Source organism: Arvicanthis niloticus, chromosome 9, assembly GCF_011762505.2.
Source record: "Arvicanthis niloticus isolate mArvNil1 chromosome 9, mArvNil1.pat.X, whole genome shotgun sequence".
NCBI lineage: Eukaryota > Metazoa > Chordata > Mammalia > Rodentia > Muridae > Arvicanthis > Arvicanthis niloticus.
In genome coordinates, this window is record NC_047666.1 from 65,957,969 (window position 1) to 65,982,820 (window position 24,852).

A 24,852-nucleotide genomic window follows, 5' to 3' on the forward strand; every position below is an offset into this window, starting at 1 on the left:
ACAATGGTTTCTTCGATGTCTTCAAAGAAGAAGGAAGCTGACATTTGTCATGTTAAGAAGATTCTCTTTATTTTAACTCAGCAAAGTGAAAGATGCCTAAGGACTCAGTCACAAACTCACGGAATAGTAGACTGTGCATCCTCACAAATCTTATTCTCACTAAAACTGAGAGCCACTGTTGTGATTTAAAGCAATTGTTTCTGGGGTCACAGAGGTCACTCAGCAGTTAGGAGCGGTAGTTACTGTTACAGAGGACCTGGGTTCAGTTCCCAGCACCCACGTGGCAGCTCACAACAGTCCATAACTGCAATTCAAGGGATCTGATGTCCTTCTCTGACCTCTGTGGGTACCAGAAATGCACATGGTGCATGTACATATGGGCAGTTAAAACAGTCCTACACAGAACATAAAATTAAAATTTTAAATAATTATTTCTAAAGATTATAGAAAGAAATGACTTCCTTAGAGTATGTATTTTCATTTGTTAATAGAGAAGCTATGGTGATATTTAGTGAAAAAAATAATAAATAATTTAACTTCGCTGGATTTTTGTTTCCAGATCAAAGGAGGTGGCTCACCTCGATACATGTAGTCAGGTAGTTGAAGACAGTGACAACCAGGTCACTCTGTTCACTTCGAACAACAGAAAAGGGTGAGGTAACTTCCACGAAGAAGGGCTGGGAGATCTGTAGAGACACTTTGGGTGACATGCCAAACCCAGCATTGCCATTGACACAGAAGGCACTGGCCTCCCATTGGGTGATGGTATCGGGGACAAGGAACGGGACGTTTGCTGAGCCTGAGGAACTGAAAAGAAAGGCTGTTGGTGACACACATCCTGTGAGTGGGAACCTGAGATTATGCAGAACACACACAAATAAAGTGACTGAAGGTATGGGAAATATTTGGGTAAGGCATTAGATACATAGCCCTTATCTGATGTCTGTGGGGTAGAACTTTAGCAATGCCATATTTCTATGAATACTTTTTTTAAAAAAAATTGAGGTAGCATATACTACCTGCATGAAATTTATACAAGTGAAGGTCTTGGTGGAAAAGTAACTCTTTACTGAAACAAATAAGCAAACTAACCGTCAAACCATCAAACATGTATCGGGATGGGCAAATGAACAACTTTTTTAAAAAAACAAAACCAAATACTTCACTACTTTATTGCCCAGGAATAAAAGTTAACAAATCAAAAGATAAAATAGAGATAGAAACACAAAGAGGAGAAATCTATTTAAGAAAAATCTAAGAAGCATGGAAAAATAAAACTCACTGTACGCTGATGAGGTCCCATATCCACATCTTGGGGAAGTTTGTCCTGACTGTCTCTTTGATGGCCAGTTTTGCATGGCTGATGCTGTCTGCAGCATCATAAACTAAAACAAGAGAGAGAGGAAGATGCAAAGAAATGCCCTATGCAGACAGTGCAAAAGTATGTGCTGTGCCTCGATGCCACATGCCTGGTTAAGCTGTGTGTGTTCATGTGTGTGCATGTACATGTCACACAGGACATTTCAGATGTCCTCCTTACTTGCTTTTCCATCTTAATTTTTGAGGTAGGGTCTCATTGAATGTTCACCTCACTGTGTCAGCTAGACTGGCCAGCCAATAATTCCTGGAGAACCCCCGTGGCTGCTCCTAAGCATGAGGGTGACAGGTGTGCACTGGCACGCCTGGCATTTACGTGGGTACTAGGGACCAAACTCAGGTCCTCTCAACAGCACAGCCAGCAGTTTACCCATCGAGCCGTCTCCCAGCCCCTTTAGACGAGCTCTTAATTTCTCATAAATTCAAATCTCAACCGAAGTATCACTCTTTCAGTGCTCAAATTTCAGTATTTGTTTAAAAGTTACAACAAACAAACAACACATCACCCACAGCCAAGCCTGGATGAATTAAATGTCCTCACTGACTCTTGTCTGACGTGCTGCTACCCGCCAACTCTTCTGACTGGCATTACTTTTGCTTATGTTTTTTTATTGCCGTTAATACTTGTAATTGTCCAGAACACATTCCTTTACAGGAATGGCCTATAGGTTACATATGATGTGCTTAGTTAGTGTTTCTACACCAAAATAGTAACTCCTGAGCTGGGCATGGTGACATATACTTTCAGATCCCAGTATTTGAGAGGTAGAGTCAGGATAATCAGATGTTCAATGTCATCCCTGACTACATCAAAAACTTGAGGCCAACCTGGGCTACGTGCATCATACCATGTCTAGTTGCTGCCTGCATTATCCTTTATAGTTGTCTTCACAACTATTTTGAGGCCAGCCTGAGCTACAGGGTAAGACCCTGTCTTAAGAAACAAACAAAATAAAAAAATAAAAAAGAACCAAAACCTGGACTTCTTTTTATATTAAAAGCTAATTATTCTTTATCACCAAAAATATTTCCAGCCTGTCTCATTGAACTGCAGAAATTCTAGTTCTTGCTTAAAATATCCTAAATCATCTATAAGCCCTTGTTTTGAAAGGTTTTTATCTTACAAACACTCAATCCAAAGAATTCTATTGAATACCACTCTAACGGGAAGTTCTAGATTACCCACAGGCAGAAGCGGGTGGTGCACCACCACCGACACCACCGATTATCCGTTCATTTGGGTGATCCAGTGTCCTCAGCAAGGGTTGGTTTTCCTGGGATGAACACACTTCCGGTTTCCGGTAACGGAGATTTGTCAAGATTTTCAGACCCATATTCTTTCAAAGAAAGACACAAAAAATTATACATTGCTTTCTTGAGAGAATTATGAGAGGTCTACAGTCATAATAAACAGACAATAACTATATATATTTTTTGTGCAGCCAGGACTCAGGATCACAGAAATCAAGTCTCCAATAACCGCTATGTTTGTTATTATTAGTGTGCTAATGTTTCCATTTTTTTCTATTTATGCTTAAGGGAGCACAAGAAATCAGCACTATCGCTGTCTTAACAGCAAACATGCACGTTCACATGCACATGCATGTCTATACAGTGCACATGCGTTAATCAGCAGAACTGGGACTTGAACTAAAGCCTGTCTAATTCAGTGTTCTCTTCCTCACCCACAGTGATTCTGATCACAAAGGCCCTTGAGCACATGTGGCTGACAGACTCCCTTTACATGGAATACAGACTGCAAATTATCTTCTTGGTTTAACTCTTGACACATAAGATAGATTGCAAGAAATTGAATTCCATTTCATCATGGTCCCATGATTCTAGCCATACAATTTCTTTTTAGCAAAAAGAAAAAAAGTCAACAGGATTAACATCTGTTTTTTAAAGAGTACTTTTAAAGAGTATAGAAAGAATCTATAGTGTGAGAGAGATGAGGTCAGGACCACTAAAGCTACAAGAGGGAATGTTTTATAGACTCATCTGTGGTCTTACCCTGATAAGATCAGAGAGGTCTCCATCCCAAACATTGCTTGTAGGTGTGTAATACAGTCCATTGTGGAACAAGTCCTTCTGAGGAATGCATGGGTCTGCTCTCTCATCATCCAAGTTGAGACCATTGTAGAAATAGCCATATTGATGGATATATGGGATCATGTTGTATACCTAGGAGATGAAGATATGGTCCTTGGTGACTTGAAGCTCTCCTTGCATAACTGTCAAGGAGAAATCTATGTCATAACCACTTACTACTGAGTCAAAAATTCCAAAAATTCAAATGAGGAGACCAATATTGTCTTGTGTAGTCGATGTTATTTGCAAACTTTTCTGGCTGATAGTGTAGGTTTGGGGATAGCAAATAAGAAAGGTCATGGAGAACTCTTGGTTGTTCCAAATCTGGCACACAGATAACTGCCTGGAGTTACAGTGCTAGAGTTTGTAGACCTGGAGGATGATGTCAGCTGCCTGAATCTAAGTATTAATGAATTAAACTCATCCAGATAAAACATCGCATCAAGCAATGAACAAGCAGCCAAAGTACTTCATATATTCATAGGAAACTCTTCTTATGACCCTCGGCACTATGTGCAATGCATATGCAGCAGTCAAAAAGTGAACAAGGAGTAAGATCAACAACTTATACTTTTACGATTGAAAGGGACAGTGATTATTCCTGTAACCTTTCAGTCACTGGTAGAATTATGGGCACCTTGTTCTGAAAGACTGCAAGAAAAGTTGAGAATATGTAAAGCTGAAGGAAAGCTTCGGAAACTACATGCACCACGGAGGGAGAACAGCATGAAGGGATCGGAAGAAACCCAAACCAAATTCATTCCACGTAAAAAACGCTCCAACTCCTGTCAAAATAGGAACCATCTTCCCGGGATACAGTAGCTCCCAGTAAGAGGAAAGGGCTTGAGATGAAGGGGTGGCTTCCATTAGCTCAAATGCTTGACTGCATGGGTGAGGGTTATCAAGTGGGGGAAATAGTGTTGTCAATAAAGGAGGACACGGACCCTTGGAGATGGCGCTTAAGGGAAGGAAAGATGGAACAGGATAAAACAGAGGACACGGTTTAGTTAATGAAACGCCTCAGTCCAAATAATCAACTAATGTGAGAAAAGCATTGCTCAGATATTTTGGAATAAAGGGAATATTAAAAAATTGACATGCAAGGTATTTTAAAAGATCACGAATCTGAAATTCAACAAAGAAAGTATAAAAACGGGCAAAACTGAGGAAGAAATAGTTGAGAATGGACTCAGAAGACGAACACACCAGAAACGAACTCTAAAGGCTAAAGAGCCTAAGAGAAAAGTGACAGACAGAAACCAGCCATTGATCGTCTGTTTGTTGAGGCAGGGGCTCGTGGCTTTGAACTCCTGATTTCCCTGTGTCTCCCAAGCAAACAGATTACACATGTGCATCACCACGCCCGGCACAGCCAGCTTCCAGAAGGGAAATAGAAAACCAAAGAGAAAGAATCGAAGCCGGTCACGGGCAAACTCGAGAGTTTGAGCACACGTGAAAATGAGCTAACACGTGAATGAAATTATTCAAAAAAGGAAAGAAGTCAAAAAGCTTAATTTTTAAGTTATAATGCAGGCTAAACTTTGGATTTTCTCCCACACAATAAATCCTAAGAGATATCTTATTAAAAATTTTAGTTTAGCTGGGCAGTGGTGGTGCATGCCTTTAATCCCAGCACTTGGGAGGCAGAGGCAGGCAGATTTCTGAGTTCGAGGCCAGCCTGGTCTACAGAGTTAGTTCCAGGACAGCCAGGGCTGCACAGAGAAACCCTGTCTGGAAAAACCAAAAAAAAAAAAAAAAAATTTTTTTTTTTTTTATTTTAAATATAAAGGAGGAAAAAAAAAAAAAAAAAAAACCCTCTAAGGGCTCCAAACAAGAAGGTCAAATAACCTACCAGAGAGAATAAATTAATCTGAAAACATAATTCCTTTAAAAAAAAAAAATGTTCACAGTGAGGTACACAGGAGCAGGGTTTTCAAGAAACCTAGAGAAAAATACAAGCCCCAAATTTAATAGCCATATAACCCGTCTTCCATTCTTCTTTATTTTAAAAAGGTTTTGTTTGTTGTTAGCTCTGGATTTTTGTGTGTTTTTGTTTTGTTTTTCGAGACAGGGTTTCTCTGTGTAGTCCTGGCTATCCTGGAACTCTGTAGGTGTTTTTGTTGTTTGTTTGTTTTTTGAAACAGGCCTCATGCAGCTGAGGTTGGCTCTCAACTCCTGATCCTCCTGCCTGTACCTCCCAAGTGCCGATGTCACAGGTGTTAGCCCAGCGTCTATGTCCAGGCTTTAGAAAAATGATTCTGGCCAGGCAGTGGTGGCGCACACCTTTAATTCCAGCACTTGGGAGGCAGAGGCAGGCGGATTTCTGAGTTTGAGGCCAGCCTGGTCTACAGAATGAGTTCCGGGACAGCCAGGGCTACACAGAGAAACCCTGTCTCGAAAAACAAAAACAAAAACAAAAACAAAAACAAAAACAAAAACAAAAACAAAAACAAAAAAGAAAGAAAGAAAGAAAGAAAGAAAGAAAGAAAGAAAGAAAGATGATTCTGAGTATGAAGATGTGATGGAACTCTTGTGCCCTTCTGAGGAAGCTAGCAGAGAATGTGCTTTATGTCACTGAAAGATGACCCGGACACTGGGATAGCTCAGGAGCAATACAGAAGCACAGCTGTAAGCAGGATGTGCTCTCCCAAAGAAGGAAGAATGCAACTTTAAGGTACGAGAAAGGGAACGGTCAAGTACTGACTGTGGAGCTGGCCACTGGCTAGGTTCACTGGCTATTATTTGGAATGACTGGCTGGGTTTCAAGGTTAAGCAAGAAAAAAGTGAAGTGATACTATTCTTGAGAAAGTCACTACAATAAAATTTCAAAACTGTGTGTGATGGCTTAGACTTTTAATTTCATCCTGAAGAGGCAGAGGGGCAGAGGGGCAGAGGGGCAGAGGGGCAGAGGGGCAGAGGGGCAGAGGGGCAGAGGGGCAGAGGGGCAGAGGGGCAGAGGGGCAGAGGGGCAGAGGGGCAGAGGGGCAGAGGGGGGCAGAGAGGGGCAGAGAGGGGCAGAGGGGGGCAGAGAGGTAGGTTAGGAGCATTGGCTTCTCTTCCAGAGAATCTGGGTTCAGTTTCCAATATCCATAGATGTATATGCAGAAAAGACATTCATACACATAAAACAATAAAATATTTTATCTTAATCTCTTAAGAAATGTAGCAGAGCTAAGACAGGCTCAGTCTTGTTAATGAAATAAAAAAGGGGGAGAGATGGAGAGCCTCTGGGGCTGCTTGGCAAGAAGCTGACATGGGCCAAGGACAAGGAAAGGGGATGTTTGACAGGAATATGACATTAGACTAGAACAAAGAAGTAATTTCAGGTAGGAGTCTAAATCATAGGCTACAACAGAGAAGTAATCTCAGGCAGGAATCTAAATGTTAGGCTAGAACAAAGAAGTCATTTCAGGCAGGAATCTAAATTTTAGACTAGAATAAGGAAGTAGGCTTCAGACATGAAAATGACCTTGGGCTAGGACAGGGAAGTAGGCTCAGATACTTTGGTCATTCTGATAAGCCCTTAGAAACAGTGATCACGGGAGTGTTCACGTAACTGGGTTTAATGCCTTGCTTTTTCTTTGACTATTTGTGTTTATTGTATTGCTTGTTCTTTGACTATTTGCATCCATTGTATTGCTAGACCCTCAACCTAGAACTGACTTTAATACACGAATGTAATCAAAATGGTATAAAAGCATAAAGGAAGAGGGGGTATAGGATAGGGGGTTCTAGGGAGGGGAAATGGGGAAAGGGGATGACATCTGTACTGTAAATAAATAAAATATCCAATAAAAAAGAAAGAACGAAAGAAATGTAGCAGAGCTAGCACCAATCGAGAGATAATACTTAAATAAGCCGCCTTTTATAAAACAAGCACAGGGAGTGGTTAAATGGTTATTCGCAGGTCACTGGGAGCTTATGTTTCTCTTTCTACTCAGGCCAGAACAAGGTAAGGATGCTACTGTCCCCACAGTGTAGTTCTGTGCTGGAATCAGGCATGGAGAATACAGAGGCATGGAATAAAAAGGAAGGAAGCAAGTGGGGGAAGGAGGGAGGGAGGGACAGAAGGAGGGAAGGACTGAGGGATGGAGGGAACAGGGAGGGGGAAGGACAGGAAGGGAGGGTGAAAAGAAGGAAACTTTCTATTTGATGGCAACATTGTAATTCACAGAAACAGAGAATCAATGAAAAATATAATTCAACTAACCAAGGAACTTAGCAAGTTAGCAAAATTAAATCATTGTGCAAAACAACTGCTGGGTTCACAAGTAACAATAGAATAAATAGAGGGAGAAAACCTTGTTCACAACAGCAACAGTTACTATGAAACACTTGTGAACAGAATAAAAAGTTCACATAGGAAAACTGTTTTAAATGTAATTCATGAATAACAGAAAAATTATACTTGGAAAATAAATGAAAAAGCCACTTTAAAATTCTGAATTGGAATAATTCCCCATTAGGGGCACAACACTAAAGTTAATTTGTAAATCCCATGTAATCACAGTAAAAATACCAGTTAGCTTTCTCTCCCTGAGCTAGAGAACTTAGAAGTAAGTTGGATATTGAAAATCAACTAGAACAGCGAGGGGTGCCCTGGAGTTGAGATGCCTGGAGTTACCCGGCCAAAGGGGTTGATTGACACCAAAAATTAATCTCTATTGTTAAAACAGAGGGACTGGCAGTGGAGAAGAAAAACCAGTGGAATATAAAGCAGAGAAATAAACGGAACAAACAGAAATTCAGTCCAGGATAAGGGCAGTGTCTCATGTCCCCCGAGCAGAGACAACATGTCAACTGGATATATTTTATTAAAAAAAAAAAAAAAAAGATGAACTAGATAGATATCTCATACTTAAGGAACAGGGCTCCCTGAAAACAAAAATCCGTTTTCAAGGCTGGTGCAAAGAAAGTAAAGTCAGGCCTGGGTCATCCTGGGTCATCCTGGGACAGGAGACTAGTTAATATCAAGAACATAATTGGGCATTGTCAAAGAACATAGAGGCCAACTTAAAAAAACAAAAACTGCTCTCACTATGATTTTAAAATATTACATTGTTTTAGAGTTCTTAACCTGTTGTAATTATGTATAGAGTTCTGAATTGCTGTGGATGCCAGACAGAGAACTCACATAGTTAATAACCCATGCTAATAACTGAGAATGGAGCACAGATGCAAAGACTTGATGCTTTCGACATGTCCCATCTCAAGTAAAAGCATCCTAGGAAGGGCAGGGCTTGCAGCTACACCGCTGGGGACACTGGGGAACCATGCTGCTTACACTGTCAGGTGTCATTTCTTGTCCACGGTTCAGTAGAATGGCACTTTTGTCCACAGCTCGCAGGGCACAGAAGGAGTCAGGGGCTGCTTGAAGATGAACGGTGGTGTTAGAGCCGGGAAGGTCCTTCTCCTTCGAGAACTTTATGCTAACCTAAAGAGGAGGAAGGGAAGTGATGAGGATAAAGGCAATTACATGAGAAGAAAACCAGAATAAATTCTGTCTTTCCCAAACAAGTGCTGACTGATTTCTGTACATACATTTTCCTGCCCATTCTCAGTTCCCTGCGGGAATATCTTTCCCTCTCCCCATCTCCCCCAGCTTCCCATGACCAGGCATCAGCAAGATAACCCTCGTGACTCTCATTCTTTGGTAATTCAACTGTAAGATTGCTGTGTGAAGATTATGAGGGGGGCGGCAGACAGAGCCAGGGCTGGAGAGACGGCATAGTGGGTGAGAATGCTTGCTATCAAGGTTGACAACGCGAGGTCTATCCCTGGAACCTGCATGGTGGCAGGAGAGAATGGAGTCCTGCAAACCGCCCTCCGATCTTCACGCGCTCACTTCGTGGGCACCCACGCACGTGCGCATGTGCGCATCCATACACACCAAATAAATACGTTCATGTAAGAACGAACCTTTAAGAGGAGGTAGCAGGAAGCAGCATGCCCACCCTGCTGATAAAGGAAACATCACCTTGTTTTTAAAGCACTTCTCGATATGGAGCTTGACACTATCCGCAACGATTTCCCTGCTGGGGTGGAGGGTGTAGACGAACAGGTCAGCCTCCGGCGCCAGCTCCGCGCTGATGCTGATTGGGAAAGAGAAGTTTCCATTCCAGGCTGTGGAAACAGGCAGTTCACAGATGACACTGTGCTGGCGCTCGCTTGTCTCTCGATGCAAGTAAAAAGGGGACTTATACACAGATGAAGATACTACAGTAGTGCTGCCTTAGACATCACTTTTCTACCATGTACATAATTAACTGACTAATGGGTGCAGCTAAGTTTTGTCAACTTGACATTAACTAGAGTCAGCTGAGAAGAAGAAATTTCGGTTAGGGAACTGCCTCTGTCTGGTTGGCCTGTGGGCCTTTTCTCGACTAATGATGGAGGTGGGAGGGGCTAGCCTGTGGGTTGTGCCATTCCTGGATAGGAGGACTTAGGGCATGCAAGAAAGCAGGCTGGGTAAGCCCTCAAGAGCAAGCCAGTTAGCAGTGCTCCTTCATGGTTTCTGCTCCAGTTCCTGCCTCCAGGTTGCTGTCTTGAATTCCTGCTCTGACTTCCCTCCATGATGGAGATGTTACCTGAACTATAAGGTGAAACAAACCCTGTCTTCCTGAAGTAGCTTTTGGCTAGAAAGCAAACTAGAGTGATGATAAAAAGGCAGCAATCGACTTTTCCAAACTCTTCAGTGTTACGTCGGGCCATGCTACCTACTGCCCTCCACCTGCTCGTGGCAGTCAGTGCTCGTCCTGACTTGTAGAAAGTACAGAGATAAGGTACGTATTCCAAAGCAAGTGCATCATATCCACCTTGAGCTCTGACTTCCGTCTGTCCACTGAGGAAGATGCCTCCTCTCACCAACACCTGTGCCAGAGAGAGAAGACCCAGCGTGAGTACTGAACTTACATCATGTCCTCACGGGCTAATCTAGTGACTGTTCTGTCCTGTAACAAGGTAGCTTCCACAAATATTAAAAGGGAACTTCACACATGTTGGGCCAGAACAGAGAAAAAAACTCAAACTTCTGTGAAGCCATCTAATGCATGTGAGAGGTAGCGGCTTCACCTGCCCCTTATCTACTCATTTGCCTCTGGTCCAAGCTGTGAAATGGAAGGCCCATACGGCCAACTAGATGACTCAATATGCACGGAACTCTAACTGTGCCTCAGGCCTACTTCCTTTTCCGGTTTGGTGAGTCTAATTGATTCCACTAATGTTTCCAGTTAGGAATGTACAGCTGAGAACACCAGAGCTTAAAGCATCTGAACAGCGTGTTCAAGGTGGACACACGTGCTTGAGGACTGGGAGAGAGTGGAGGGGTGGGAATAGGGATGGTTTAATTTCCAAGTCTGTCTTCACTCTCCCGGAAGCCTTGGTGGGAGGGGATGAGAACAGATTCCTTTTCTGCTCATCCTTTTGAACTTTCCAAGTTACTTAACCCTTCACACATGGTCATAGACACTGGATGTGAAGTACAATGGAATGATTGAGGACGTAAGTGGCTCAGTCTCAGGGGAACTCAGAGTGCCTGGGATCGGTTTGCAAGGGGACCTCATTTATGGAGCCAAGAGTATCCAACAGTAAAGTGGGTAGGCGGAGCTCACTCAGATTGACAAGGTCTGACAGATGACACCTCCTAAACTGTGCTGTGCTGATTAGACAGATCCAACAGCTGAAGCTTACCAAATAGAAGAAGGTCACATCTGAGGCCTCCTTGTAGGCCTCAGGGTTTAGGGAGTAAAGCACTGAGACCATCTTCTCCTGGTCACATGGAAGCTGCTTTGGCTCGAGATTGATCTTTAGGAAACTGCTGCTTTGGGAGTAAAAGCGTGAGGCTGAGAAGTAGGCGTCCAAATACTCAGGGGACAACCAGCTGGAACGATGGCAGCTTCTAGGTCGGACGTAGACGGCCTGGCAGGATGGAAGCAAAGGAAAGGCTTTAGAACAATGGGCACCTCTAAGACAGGGAGTGCTACCGGACATAGGGCTTGTCATCTTTCCCAACCAGGAAGGACCCTAGCTCACAGCTGTTGTGAGATGGCTCACCAAGTGAGGGCACTTGCCACCAAGCCTTACTAGCCAAGTTTTATTCTCAGGACAGTTGTGGTGGGAAGGAGAGAACCATTGACTCGTACAAAGTGAGATAATAATACCATTCTCCCTTTCAGTGTGTGTGTGTGTGTGTGTGTGTGTGTGTGTGTGTGCATGTATGTGAGATGATTGGCCATGTATCCCAGTGTGACCTGCAACTCAAGATCCTCCTGTCTCAGCATCTTGAGTGCTAGGATTACAGGCATGCTTTGGATTTTTACTTTTAATTACAGTCAGAGAATTAGATTTAAGTTCTGTATCCTTCACCTGATTGCAAGCCATGACAAACTGTTTAACTGCAAATTTCTATGGAAGGTTCAGAAAAGATATCTCATGGCAGCTCCCTGTCTATTCATGGGGTGATGCGAGGGAGAAGGCTAGATTTTCTTACATGCTACTTCTACTTCCATAGAAGACATTCTGGACATGAAAGTTTCTCTCACTGAGTACTGAACGGGCAAGTAAGTCACAGAAAAGATGTTACTACCTAAGAGCCTTCTATTCTCCACGTCCCTAGCACTGGGGCCTCTGGGGTTCTTGACAGTCTCTGCCAGCTGTTGGATGTCTTACTTTCAAGCTGATCTGTGCATCAAATATCTCTGACGTGTCAATGGAAAATTGAGCTTCCCCGTTCTCATCTGTGGTGTAATTTCCTAGAGGTTTGCCATCGAGCTCCAGTCGCAAAAGCTTGTTCACCATTGGTGTATTATTGGGACCAGAAAATTTAAGCTGTACAAAAGCAGAAATGTTAATATTCTTAGGACTCGAGACTCCACATTTCTACAAGGAATTTTTCATCCATGATAGCGATCACTTAAGAGAAATTTCAGTGAATAGAAATATCCATTCTAATTGTGCATACGTGTTTACACATAAAGCAAGAGAAACCGTTGTTTTATACATTGGTTTCTTTTAGCCCTAGAACGTTCTAGGCATAGCAGACATAGTAATATTAAAAATGGATTGTAGACCTAGAATAAAAGTGTCAGGAAAATTTCAAGGGATAATCTATGAACAGAAAAAACCCAAGGAAGGTCCTTTAAAAGTACCAGGCAAACCTACAGTTCCAAAATAAGTGATCCCTCTCTTGTAGAAAGAGTCCATGTTCTCAAAGCTCACAGTGCCAAGCACAGAAGTGATAAAAACTGGGTGTGTTTTACTGATCTGCACACCTGTAAGAAATGATGAAACATAGCATCAGGAAGAAATTGATCATTTGGAAACCCCCAGGGTGGGGCATGCATCCTAGGATATGTGAAGATCTGGATTCAATCCCTCCGCTCCTCACAGAGCCACCTTTAAAGATGTTGCATTTTACCATAGTGAGGGACAACTGATTTATAATTAATAATTTATATTTCTAGCTTAACATTTTCCCCTTAGCAGTAGAAAGTTGTCTGTAAGATACAATTGTTACCTGTTCCAAATTCTGTAACCATTACGTTAACATTTAAACTCATGAAGAATCCAGAGCGGTACAGCTGGAAGACTTTCGTATTGATAATGTGAGAAGCACAGCCATCTTTCAGCTGAAAAATAAACAGAGGTGGAATGAAAAAGTTAGGGACCCAAGAGTCTCATGGAACTTTAGCACAGGTACCTTCCACCCCTGTGTACCCAGGTCTCCCTCGATGAGTTACTGAACGGACGAAGAAAGAGTTACAGTAGAGAGAGCAGCTTTGAGAAGACTTACACCAGAGAAGGGGATATCTACGCCTTAGGGTTCAAGGACGGTCTTCTGGAAGCAACGTAGGCGTGAAATAGCTAAAGGATGCGAATAAAGCTAATGAGATCCTGAGAATAAGGAATTAACCCCCTGGAGAAACTAACAGCAGACGAACCAACATTTTTTAGATGGAGTAAGTGGAAGTCAGCAGCTGTGAAGGTCTGCTATTTGAAACGGGGGAAAATGTACATTTTCACTACTTACAGCAGAAACGAGAAAACTGTAAATTTAGTTATAGTTTAAAATAAGAACGATGTACTAACTTCAAATTTTAAACATCAGAAGGATGCACTCATTCATTTGACCCTCAAAGCTATCACTAGCTCTAGGCAGTATTATTACACCCATCATATACGCATATACATGCACACGAATAAAAAAGTTCTTAAAAATGAATTAAAAAGATACAATTAAAACTAGTGACTTACAGACATGCAGAAAAAAAAATATTCATAAAAGTCAAGCCCAGCAGAAAAGATGAGGTTTTCATAACTAGGAATTGGAATGAAGGAAACTAGAAGTCTGGAACAACGAACACAGAACATTCTGGGTGGCGGTGGTTCTGAATGAACTGCCTGCGGAAGGATTCTCCAAGGAAAGACTGTGGAGACCACCCAGGTAGTACAGGCCATGAGCAACTTTGCAGGTCTAAAAACCTACAGCCCAAAGCACCCAGAAGCCGAGGAACTACGCTAAGCATTGTCTTATCTTCATGTTCCTCACCTGACTTAGCTCTCACCCCGACTAGCCAGCCACACAGTGAAAGTGCCGTAAGTCCTTTCTATAAGTGGCATAAAATCCCTATGAGAATTTCCCTCCGGAGTTAGCCCATGGTCCGCACCTGCGCAGTGAACTGCTCACAGATTTCTTTTTCTCCGCTCTCACAATACCCGGGGGAGAAGAACTCTCTGCACACATTTATCTGGGCTTTTCCCTGCACATGCTGGCCATAGGTGTACCTGATGGGAAAAGGAGCATCGTGATGATAAATGGGCAGCATCATAGTGACACTTATAGACCTCACCAGAAATCATATATGAAGCCTTGAAACCGGGTGTTTCCATCTAACTGTCTTTAAGGCTATTTTCTCCCACAGAATTCGGGTCTACTTAGACATTTAATTTATGAAGAGGATCTGGCTGGTTTAGAAAACAAATAAGTTCACAGTTTCATTCAATTTTAGATGATCTAATATTTCAGTGGAGAAAAACTTAATGAGCAAAAATTTAAAATATATCTAATTTGTTACAAGTATTGGAAAATGAGCTGGTTCTGTTAGTAAATGCATATGAACATAGGTAAAACTTGATGATTATGGATACTGAAGTCTTTCCAGATCAGTGTTTTCAACATTATTCTTATTTTACCACCATCTAACATATAACATATTAAACGTGTTGGCATCAAAGGTGTAGGTACGAGCCAACATTGCGTTAACAGATTATTTCCCGCTAAAGCACAATACAATTTTTATTTCTTAAACTTCAAAGGCAAAACCAGGCATTGTGTTGTCTGTTGTTTTTATAATTTGAGGATTATTTTGACTTTATATATTGAATTAATAACAAGCACAAAATTTGTGTATAATACAGCTGACTAAAACCCTCATATTTAAGCTTGCAGATTACATTGCCCTTTCAATAACTCTCCAGCACTGGGGTTGGTCATATGTTTAATACAACATTTAATTCATTTTTCCCTCTAGTAATTTTGTTTACAAAACTGAGAAGTAACTAACTTCTCCGAGCTTCCTGGACTTTTCCAGGAAAACATGGTGTTTTGGGGAAGTGAAGGTCAAAGTCAGGTCCACTTCAGCCGTGTTTCCTCCATCCATCCTCCCAACGAGCACTGTGCTTGTGAGACTTCAACCCAGCCTATGTCACTAAAACCATCTGCGGGTTTTGATTTTTAACACAAGTGAAATAGAGGCTGGATCAAGGCTGGGCTAGCAGTGCTATTCGTAATGGCCATTTTTCTGTCTTTCATTTATAAACTAGTATTCTTTACAGGTTAGCATACATCTTTGGAGCGTGTAGGTTACTGTCTTTGCTTGGGACAAAATGTCATTCTCATTGTTGTGATTTGAGTGGCTTTTATAGATGATAAGATAATTAATTTTTTTTTTTTACTTTGACTCAATATTCTTTCTTCACTCTTAAAAGCCTATTCATTCCTGAGATTGCTGACATAATCTGGCATGCCAGGTTCCAAACTAAATTCATGGGCAAAAAAAAAAAAAAAAAGAAGTGTGGGCAGCTGACCTAGCATTTTTCACCTCGTAGTTGGCACTGACAGTCACATAGACTACATCAGAACTACTGACATTACATATTTATGTTTAAGTGCTCTGTCTGAATATACACCTGAATACCAGAAGGGGGCATCAGATCACATTGTGGATGGTCATGGTATGTCTGTGCTGAGAATTTAACTGAGGACCTCTGGAAAAACAGAGGGTGCTCTTATCCACTGAGCCATCTCTCCAGCCAGGATGCCAACTTCTTTTTTGTTTTTTTGGTTTTTTTTTTTTTGTTTTTGTTTGTTTGTTTGTTTTGTTTTTCGAGACAGGGTTTCTCTGTGTAGTCCTGGCTGTCCTGGAACTCACTCTGAAGACCAGGCTGGCCTCGAACTCAGAAATCCGCCTGCCTCTACCTCCCAAGTGCTGGGATTAAAGGCGTGCGCCACCACCGCCCAGCGGATGCCAACTTCTTATTGTCATTCATCCCTCTAGCACGAGCATTAAGGAGGTTTCAAGAAGTCAGAATAGAAGATTATAATCCCAAATAATATTAAGAATCTGCCGATTCTGTGTTAGCATTTGGTCTGCATGTGTTTTCAGGATATCCTAAGAAAAGAAAGTGGGCTTTCCAGTGTTTGGTTCCATTTTTTTTTTTTTTTTTTAAAGTATTTAACTGGGCAGATGAATAAATTGCAGGCCTTAATGATAATGTAAGTTCTTGGTTTTAAGAAGGGTTTTCTAATGAAACTAGTTTAGGATCTTGGATTTCTCCAACTTTATATTATTTATTCCAGCATTTTTTTTTTTTTTAGCACAGATTATGTATGATCTCACATATGTTAAACACATTCAGTTACTCTGCACTGAAAGGCAGAGAAATGTCTGATCCTTCTCTGAGAGAGACAGACTGATTCCAAGATTCTCTGGGGAGATCATGAAGAGTTCCCCTCTCTAGTCATGTTTCCCAGGTATCCTTTTACAGACTGCAACTTCGATATATTAAAAAGTCTCCAAAGGTTAGTGTTTTTATGTTATCTGTTAAAGCATCCAACAACTCTCACCAGGTGTTTGTTCAAAAGATGGCACCAAACTGCCCAGGTATAACTGTCTACTCATCAGAAGACCCTCAAGCCTGATGCTATCCCAGTACTCACAGCTGATCTTTCTCTATAAAACTGAGACGATAACAGCTCCTATCTCATGGCATCCTGGGAATAATTTTTGTAGCTGTCACCTAATAACTATTATCTGTTTTAAATTGTTAACACATTTTAGGAAAGATATCACAAAAGGATAAAAGAGCATCAGAAATAATTTCCCAAATAGAAGATAAATGTTCCTAAGATCAGATAGGATGTTTTTATGTTAAGGGACTCAAATAAATTCAAACTAAATTATAAACGTTTTTATTTCCACGAAATTCTGATAGCTCATTTTCTTTTTTTTTACATGAGAACACTCAGTGATGGTTAAGAGCCAATGAAGTCAGTCTTTTCATGACAGTTTTTAGAGTTAGGGGAGCAACACAGCATTTTAAAGACTAAAAGAATGTTATATATTTTTGACTTGGTAATTTCCTTTAGGGGAAATATTTCTTAAGTAAGCAATCCAGTTCTAAATCAGGCTACTATACAGTTTTACAGAAGACATCTACTACAACTGTACTAACTAATTGCTAGAAACACAATGTAGTAGATTACATGTTATATGGTAGAACAATAAGTAAAATCGCAATTTTTCTATGAAGATACACTTGCAAGGTAAGGAGTTGGAATAGATAGAAAGGCAAGAAAGATATGGAGACACGTGTTTTTAAATATTGAATGGGATGGGTAGAAAAGAATAAATATAACCAGAGAAAAATTTCTCAAAGCATGAGGGGGAATCATCTATGACGTGTTAGCAATTGGTAGACCGCTCTGGAGTTTTGTCTCTATCTTCTCCTTTATTGTTTTCAAACTCTTAAAATTTCGACAATAATTTTAATGTAAGTATATAAATCAAGTTTTATGGTTAAGCTTAAGATGATTTACCCTGTGGGGGAAATAAATGAATAAACACTTACTTTGCACATGTCACCATTTCAAATTGATGGTCCGCAATAGTTATTGTCTCGGGTGCAGTGAGTTCAACTTCAAATCTGGGCAATACTGAAGACAGAAAAGCAAACAAAAACCACCCTTCAGCTGACAAAGTTGGAGAGCAAAACTAGAACAACCATAGCAAACTGTTTTCATGCATGCTGTTTGCCTCCAAAGGCCCCAGCCAGCGTGCTGGGGGCTGTGAAGCTGCCTCATTAAAGGCCAGTTTATTCTGTTTCTTTTGTTGTTGGTGTTGGTGACGATGGTAGTTAGTGTATTTATTTATTTAGCCTAAAAAAACATCACCCACTGTTATGTTTTAATGTCTTAGATCCTTTCTAGAAGAGTACCTGAATTTCAGAAAATGAGATATTTCTTAGGTGAGGGGAGGGGTGGGCAAGAATCAAAGTAAGACCTAGGCTCAGAATGAGGCATAGAGAGGACCCCGAATGGAACAGAAGAGCAGACAGCAGAGACCCAATCTGAGCTTCAGTTCCTGTGCCTGTGTCTAAAACATTGTGTTCTGTTGCTTTGAACTTGTGTATAGGAGAATCAGAAACAGTACTTGGTTACCATATTGATTAACGGTGAAATGATCCACCGCCGTCATTTCTGATTGTTTTTTTATGACGATTGTGTAATCCCCCAATATTGGTTCCGGAGTCAGTTGGAATGAGAGCTGGGTGATGTTTCTGAAAGTGGTCACATTTATCCATTGAAAAATCACATTGCTTTGGGGGTCCTTGAAGACAGTGAATGAAGAACGACAGTCAGAGGTTGTGTGTGAAAATTCCCCTTTCCCCTTATTCTGGGTGTTCTCCATAGTTACTGGGAGTAAAGAGTGAACTACCCTAATACTTAACTAATGACTTCAATTACAGAAACAATGTAACTACTGCAACATATTCAAATTCAATAGGTATTTTTATTAAAACTAATATTCATGTGAAAAATAATTTGTAGCTGATACATTTAGTTTTTATCTTTCCAGAGCAGAGTAGTAAAAGAATTAAAAATTCAACATAATGAGTCCAGAATAGTGCTCCCCAAAGCAGAGTGGACTCATACCAATGAGTATATAAGAGAACACTCATCCTAACAAACATTTAAAATGACTTCACAGTGATGCTGGAGAGGTGGTTCAGTAGTTAAGAGCACTTGTTGCTCTTCTAGAAGATGTAGGTTCTATTCCCTGCACCTTCGTGGTGGCTCACAACCATATGCAACTCCAGTTCCAGGGGATCTGATGCTCTCTTCTGGCCTCTGCAGGCACTGCATGCATATGATGCAAATATATACATGCAGGCAAAACACCCATGCACTCATGAATGATGTAATTAAATCAATACATTATTTAATTAATTAAAAATCATTGTCACGGATTTCCACTTGGTCCCTTTCTATGTTGGTCATGGATTATGTAGTAACACCTAAGTGGAATTTTTTGTGATTTTAAAAGGCAAGGCACAGTTGTCAGAATATAACCTTCATTTGCTGTCAGCCTGTTGCCACACACACAAGTTCACCTCAATAAACATTTTACACTTTCCAACTCTGATTAAAGAGATTATGTTGAAAAGATTTGATTTAAAGGCTTCTTGCTTAATAGATTATGTAAGGAAACAAAATTGTTACTACCATTTCAAAAGGTTTAGTGATTTGTTCTCCTCTCCTTAATGTTTAGAAAATTGAATATCCTGGACCTCCTTTCTGTTCGGCCGCCCATGAGACCCCATGCTGGCTTAGATGTGAATGGATGTTGCAGGGCAGAATAAATTCTTCCCCAAAGAGCCAGACTTTACACACACTGAAGCTAAGACACCCGATTCCATAACACTGGTGCTGTTCAAAATGTCCACACGGACAGGTTGTGACTTGTGAATGGTGAACTTTTACTCACATAAGCCAGTGTTAATTAAGCTTTGTGTTTCTTTCAGTAGAACACAGCGTTACCCGGGTCAGATGTGAAAGCAAACGACTGGGTAACGCAGAGAACGTGAGACTGCTAATCTGAAGTTCATGTCACTTAAAGAATGAGCTGTTTGTTACACATATGAAATGCTTAAAGCACCCACACAGTAGACAGGACGGTAGGAAGTTTATGAGTATCTTGTGTTTGCCCATATAACTGTGAATTTTGAGCCTAGATCTCATAGCCCTAGAAATAGCTAACAATGGTATCCCTCACTGCACACAGAGACAAAATACAGGTGCTGAGATCTGCTGTTATTTACAAGTAAGCTGTAAATACAACCAATTATATGATAAGTGTAAAATATCTAATTTAAAAATTAATAAAATATGTTTGAATGTTATGATTTACAATTATAATACACAGTGGGAAAAACAAACAAGTCTCTGTTTTCCAATTCTCAGCACATTATACTTAGGGATTCATGGATAAGAAATCAGGATTCCTAAGTATCTTCAGAGTTTTCAAAATTACATTTTAATTGTACTTCTAATTGTCTTCAGACACAGATTTCTTTTATGTTTGTTTTAATCATCTTAATTTTCAGTTATATAAAACTTAAAATTGGAAGCACCCCATTCCTAATCTGATTTTTTTTTTTTTTAAACTGGATATGGATAACTGGACATGGAAAGTAAATGTCTTACCTGAACGGTGATCAAGGGATACTGAAAGAAAAAAACACAGATTGATACTTTAATGAAACATTCTTTTGCCAAATAGTATTAGTTCCAAGATTTATTTTTTAATCAGTTCTTTTAGCTAGTGTATAAAAACGATGGTTTTTGCTGTGATACTGTCATACATATATATCATTACATCATGATCGGGTTCACTTCATATTACCCTCACCTGTTCACCCGCCTCTCCTTTCACTCTAGTGTGTGTGTCTGTGTGTAATCCTGACTATGAAAGAAAACATGGTATTTATCTTTTGAATTTGGCTAATTTGACCTAATACCAGAACCTCTAGTTCCATTCATTTTTCTGAAACTGACATAATTTCATTCTTTATGGTCAAATAAAATTCCGCATGCCTACACACCACCTTTGCCTTATCCATCTGCCAATGGACACCTAGGCTGCTTCCACCCCTTGGCTATCATGTATAGTACAGGAATAAGCCTGGTGTGCAGGTATCTGAAGTACGCTGGCTTACATTTCTGGAAGGTTCTCTGTACAGCAGTGGATTTGATGAATGGATTTCAAGCCCACTGTACCTTTAGCAGTTATGAACTCACCAAGTCATCAACAGGCTTCAGCCAGGTGTTCAGTGTCACAACTCGGAAGTGAACTAAGGAAAAGAGGGTGTGGCTGTAAAGTGATTTTCTTGTGATCCCCGCCTTATGGTAATAATTGCTTTAAGAAATATACATAAGTAATTGCTTGTCCATCACAGGATTCCACAGTGCTTTTCCCACAGCTCTGATCTGACCCTTTCAGGTTAGGAGTTTATTGAGGAAAATCTCTCTTTGAACTTATTATCTCTCTGTTAATGATTCTTGTTGTCCCCAGTGCTGACACCAGCTACCTTTAGAAGCTTTTACCCCAACAGACATAAGGCTGAGATATCTTGGAACAAAATTAGTGACAGACTTATTATCCATAGAAGCATATATATAAGACATTTATGGGAATGGATGAGTATAATTTTCCTTGAAAACAATACTAGCAAAATTAAGGTATTTTGTCAGAACTGCAAAAGAAAGATGTCAGCTCTGCAAAAGGTACAGTTTGTTCTAATATTTTAGTAAGAGCAGGAAAGAGAACACCAGGAAGTGAAAATCTCTCTTTAGGCACTATCTTTGCAATATTAAATGTGAAAACATCATTATGAAATGTACTGCCTTGTGGGCTGACTTAAAAGAAAAAGGAAAGAAGCCTACATAAGCCTGCTGTTTAGAGGACAGTAGAGACTCCTTGGAGGAATTCCCCTGCCCAAGACACAGTCACATTTCCCAGAGAATCCTGGGAGGAAGCCACCCCTACACTTTCACATCGGCCACTTCTTCAGCTGCCAGAAATAAGTGTCTATTGTCTAAGCCAAAATACATTTTACGTTCAGGTCTTTTGTTTCTTTCTTTTTTTTTTTTTCAAATCATAGAAATATGCAGTATGAATCCGGATATTATTCACAGGTGGTTTCATCTCTAACCCTTTCATTTTACAGATGAATACATTATATCTCAAGGATCAGAATTTACTTGCCAGAGGTCAATCACCGGTCAGCAGAGCTAAGCTTTGAAGCAAGAGACTTTGAATTATAGCTCTGTATTCTTTATGCCACATTAGTTAATTCTGCTAGAACAATAGTTAAGAAAGCAGAGAGGCTCTGGCTGACGTTCTCATCTTATATCAATTGACATAAAAATAGAACAGCAGAATTCATAAATGTTGCTGGTGAGGTCTTTGCGGTTATTGGCATTATTTTTTTTTTTTTAACAAAGACTCTCATTTTTTCCCCCTGAAAGTCCAAAGAAACTTTCATTACCAGTACCCTAAGAATGAAAGAATTGGCTTAAGAAGGAGAATTAATGAGTTTGTCCAATGAGTGTGTAATGGATCATTGGTTTAGATCAAACAATTACAATTTTGCATTCTGGTAACCACTGTACCATGAAGCCTCGTCGGTAGGATTTATGTGCAATCAAAGAATGCACAGAGTCTTATGAAGCCACACACAAGCTCTCCAATCTAACAACACTGTCTCGTAACTATAGGAATTATGGGAAAGCAGCAGCCGATGGTGTTAAAGACAAATCTTACTCATTTTTACAGGTTAATTTGGAGAAAGTGTTTTTTAAAGTGACTTACCTGTGTCTCCAGGTTTGTGGACCGGTGTATCTGTCTGCACAAAAGTGGTGGTCTCCTCGGCAGCGATGGCTACAGCTCTTCTTTCAGAGATTTTAAGAGCATTTCCCTGAACAAGTAATGTCACAAAGGCCAACTGCTCTGAGGACATGTGAGACACCTGTTTATGAAGAAGAGCAGAGAGGGGAAGGCTGTGTGTCTTCATTTAGATGGAGAGACAGACAAAGCTTTGTAAACCCCTCACTTCCCAGCAAAGACTCCCTGACTCCCTGGTCACCTGTTGCAATTGCTTGGCTCAATATTCTAACAACCTCAGGTTCATGTCTTCCTGAAGTCTATTTTTTATGTATTCCTGAGCCAAAGCCCTCCATCCTTTAGCCCACCTTTCCCTTTTAGGCTCTGTGAAACATGCTCTCTCTAAAACAGCAGTTGCCTCATTTCCTATAATAGAAAATTGCCGGCAGCAGCAACAGCAAGATCTGCTGTGTATTAAACATTTTCCCTTTGTTTCTTGCTTCTCTTGAAATTTTCACATCCTCCCCCTAGATTTTGCAAATCAAATCACTCAAAAACTAAGATGTATTATTGAAAAGAAACGTTAAGAAAGCGGGTCCGTCTTCCCGCAGCATTGAATTTGGTGCCTCACTTTGAAATTTGCACAAGCGTAGAAGTTCCCCTCTTCCACGTGCTGGTCAAAGATAGTAGTACTGGATCCGTCATATTCTAACGTGACACTCAAGGACACAGACTCGTTGAGATTTAAAAGATGAAGACAAGCTTTTTCTGAGGAAAATCGCTGTACCACGGAAGAAACCCACAGGATGTATTGCCTGAACAAAGAGAACAGCCAGCGCTTGGCAAACAAATCTAGAGGCTTGTTTACATCCACACACAACAACTTGAGCTATTGAAGGATTCCCCAAACTGTGCATTTTTTTTACAGGCAGAATAATGATAAACTGGATGCATACAGTGGTGTCCTAAGAATATAGTATTCATTCTGGCATTTGCTCAACACTTAGAGGGCAGACCAGCATTTGCTCAAGTTGAAATAGAATAATGAAGCAGCTAGATTTTAACACAGAATCCATTTATCAAAATGATATTGTCAGTACTTGGATACAGAGAGTTTAGAATTCCCTTACGGTTCTGAAGCCACAACATCAGTGAGATGAAGCAGAAAGGCACTGAGCAAGATGGTAGGCACCATGTTGTCCCAGAGCCTGGAGGGTGACTTTAGGAGACTCGTCTTTTCCCTCCTCTCACTAGAAGTCAGCTACCTGGGTGTTCCGCTTGCTTTCCCTCCTCTGGCTCTAAGTCTACCTTTGCTTTTATAGTCTCACAGAAGGGAAGATCAATTACCTTTTGGAGCAAGGCTCCTGAGAATGATCACTTCAGATCACCTCTCAGGTTACCTCGCCAGGGGGTATCCGTTTATGTGTAACTTCCTGCTAAAGTTCGCTGGATGCTGGCCTGGCTGGAGTCGGCAGTGCGAGTCAGACAGGAAGAAGAGAAAAACAAAGAAAGTAGTTGGGTGACACGTAGAAGTTCATATGATTTTGATCCTCCACACAGGGCTGCAGCAATGCTGCATACTGAGGGAGTAATGTTTGGAAGAGAATTTCTCTGTAAAACCTTATCTCGATTCTCAAAAGAAAAATGTGTTCAGGGAATCACACCTTGCAATACAGACGCATCGTCTGGATAGTTAAATATGTTGTCGCACTTTTATAATTTTACAATATAGAATTCAATGTTAGAATGTTGGCTTGTAGTCAATAGTTAGCATGACTTTCTTAGTCATGTTTTACATACCATGTTCACTGTATCTTCCAATATCATGAAAAATTTAGAGAAACTGTAAAAATATAAGCCCCACTGGCAAAAACTAAATATCAATCAAAAGTACTACAATTTAATTGTAAGTTCATGCCAATAAAATGCTGAAATCAGTTTTCTTTTTATTATTGTTGCTATTATTATTATTATTATTATTATTATTATTATTATTATCATTAATCACTCTGTAGCACATGCCGATAGCCTGGAACACCCTGTCAAGCACAGGCTAGTCTTCATAGTGATCCTCCCAGTGTTGAAATTGCTGACAAAAGCCACCACACCCAGTTGAATCTGGTAAACGTCCATCAAATCTCCAGTGTGGTAAGTCTCCCATTTTCAATGACTTTCCTTTGTTTTGTTGTTTTTGCTTTTGTTTTGTTTGTCTTGTTTTTTTAAACATTCCTTTTACTTCACGTGGTGAAGAAGTGAGTTCATAGGCACTGAGGAATGTGAGAATGGGTAGGAAAGACAGAAACTGACTTTAATCTATAGACACTACTTACCTGATGGGGAGTAATACTGAAAATAAATAGGGAACTTTATTGAGTAGTAAAACTGACAATTGGACTTTAAAATGGGCAAATTATCTGAATGGCATTCCCTAAGGGTGCATGTG

The 24,852-nt window shown here is 40.4% G+C and overlaps 1 protein-coding gene across 1 annotated transcript in view; it reads right to left on the bottom strand.

Annotated features, from left to right (window-relative positions):
* The window catches only part of LOC117715661 (alpha-2-macroglobulin-like protein 1), a 42,680-nt gene extending 18,976 nt beyond the window's left edge, over positions 1 to 23,704 (bottom strand). Inside the window, exons 1-19 of the mRNA XM_034512568.2 lie at positions 23,540 to 23,704; positions 23,041 to 23,224; positions 22,398 to 22,554; positions 20,825 to 20,877; positions 20,231 to 20,251; positions 18,185 to 18,353; positions 17,596 to 17,680; positions 14,133 to 14,250; positions 12,983 to 13,094; positions 12,628 to 12,737; positions 12,136 to 12,294; positions 11,158 to 11,385; positions 10,284 to 10,338; positions 9,446 to 9,591; positions 8,753 to 8,902; positions 3,391 to 3,561; positions 2,564 to 2,714; positions 1,283 to 1,385; positions 579 to 807 (exon numbers count right to left, since the gene is read on the bottom strand). Of these exons, the coding sequence (XP_034368459.1) occupies positions 579 to 807; positions 1,283 to 1,385; positions 2,564 to 2,714; positions 3,391 to 3,561; positions 8,753 to 8,902; positions 9,446 to 9,591; positions 10,284 to 10,338; positions 11,158 to 11,385; positions 12,136 to 12,294; positions 12,628 to 12,737; positions 12,983 to 13,094; positions 14,133 to 14,250; positions 17,596 to 17,680; positions 18,185 to 18,353; positions 20,231 to 20,251; positions 20,825 to 20,877; positions 22,398 to 22,554; positions 23,041 to 23,224; positions 23,540 to 23,604 (2,466 nt within the window). The 5' untranslated portion in view covers positions 23,605 to 23,704. The remainder of the gene's footprint in view (positions 1 to 578; positions 808 to 1,282; positions 1,386 to 2,563; positions 2,715 to 3,390; positions 3,562 to 8,752; positions 8,903 to 9,445; positions 9,592 to 10,283; positions 10,339 to 11,157; positions 11,386 to 12,135; positions 12,295 to 12,627; positions 12,738 to 12,982; positions 13,095 to 14,132; positions 14,251 to 17,595; positions 17,681 to 18,184; positions 18,354 to 20,230; positions 20,252 to 20,824; positions 20,878 to 22,397; positions 22,555 to 23,040; positions 23,225 to 23,539) is intronic.
* Positions 23,705 to 24,852: the final 1,148 nt, after the last annotated feature.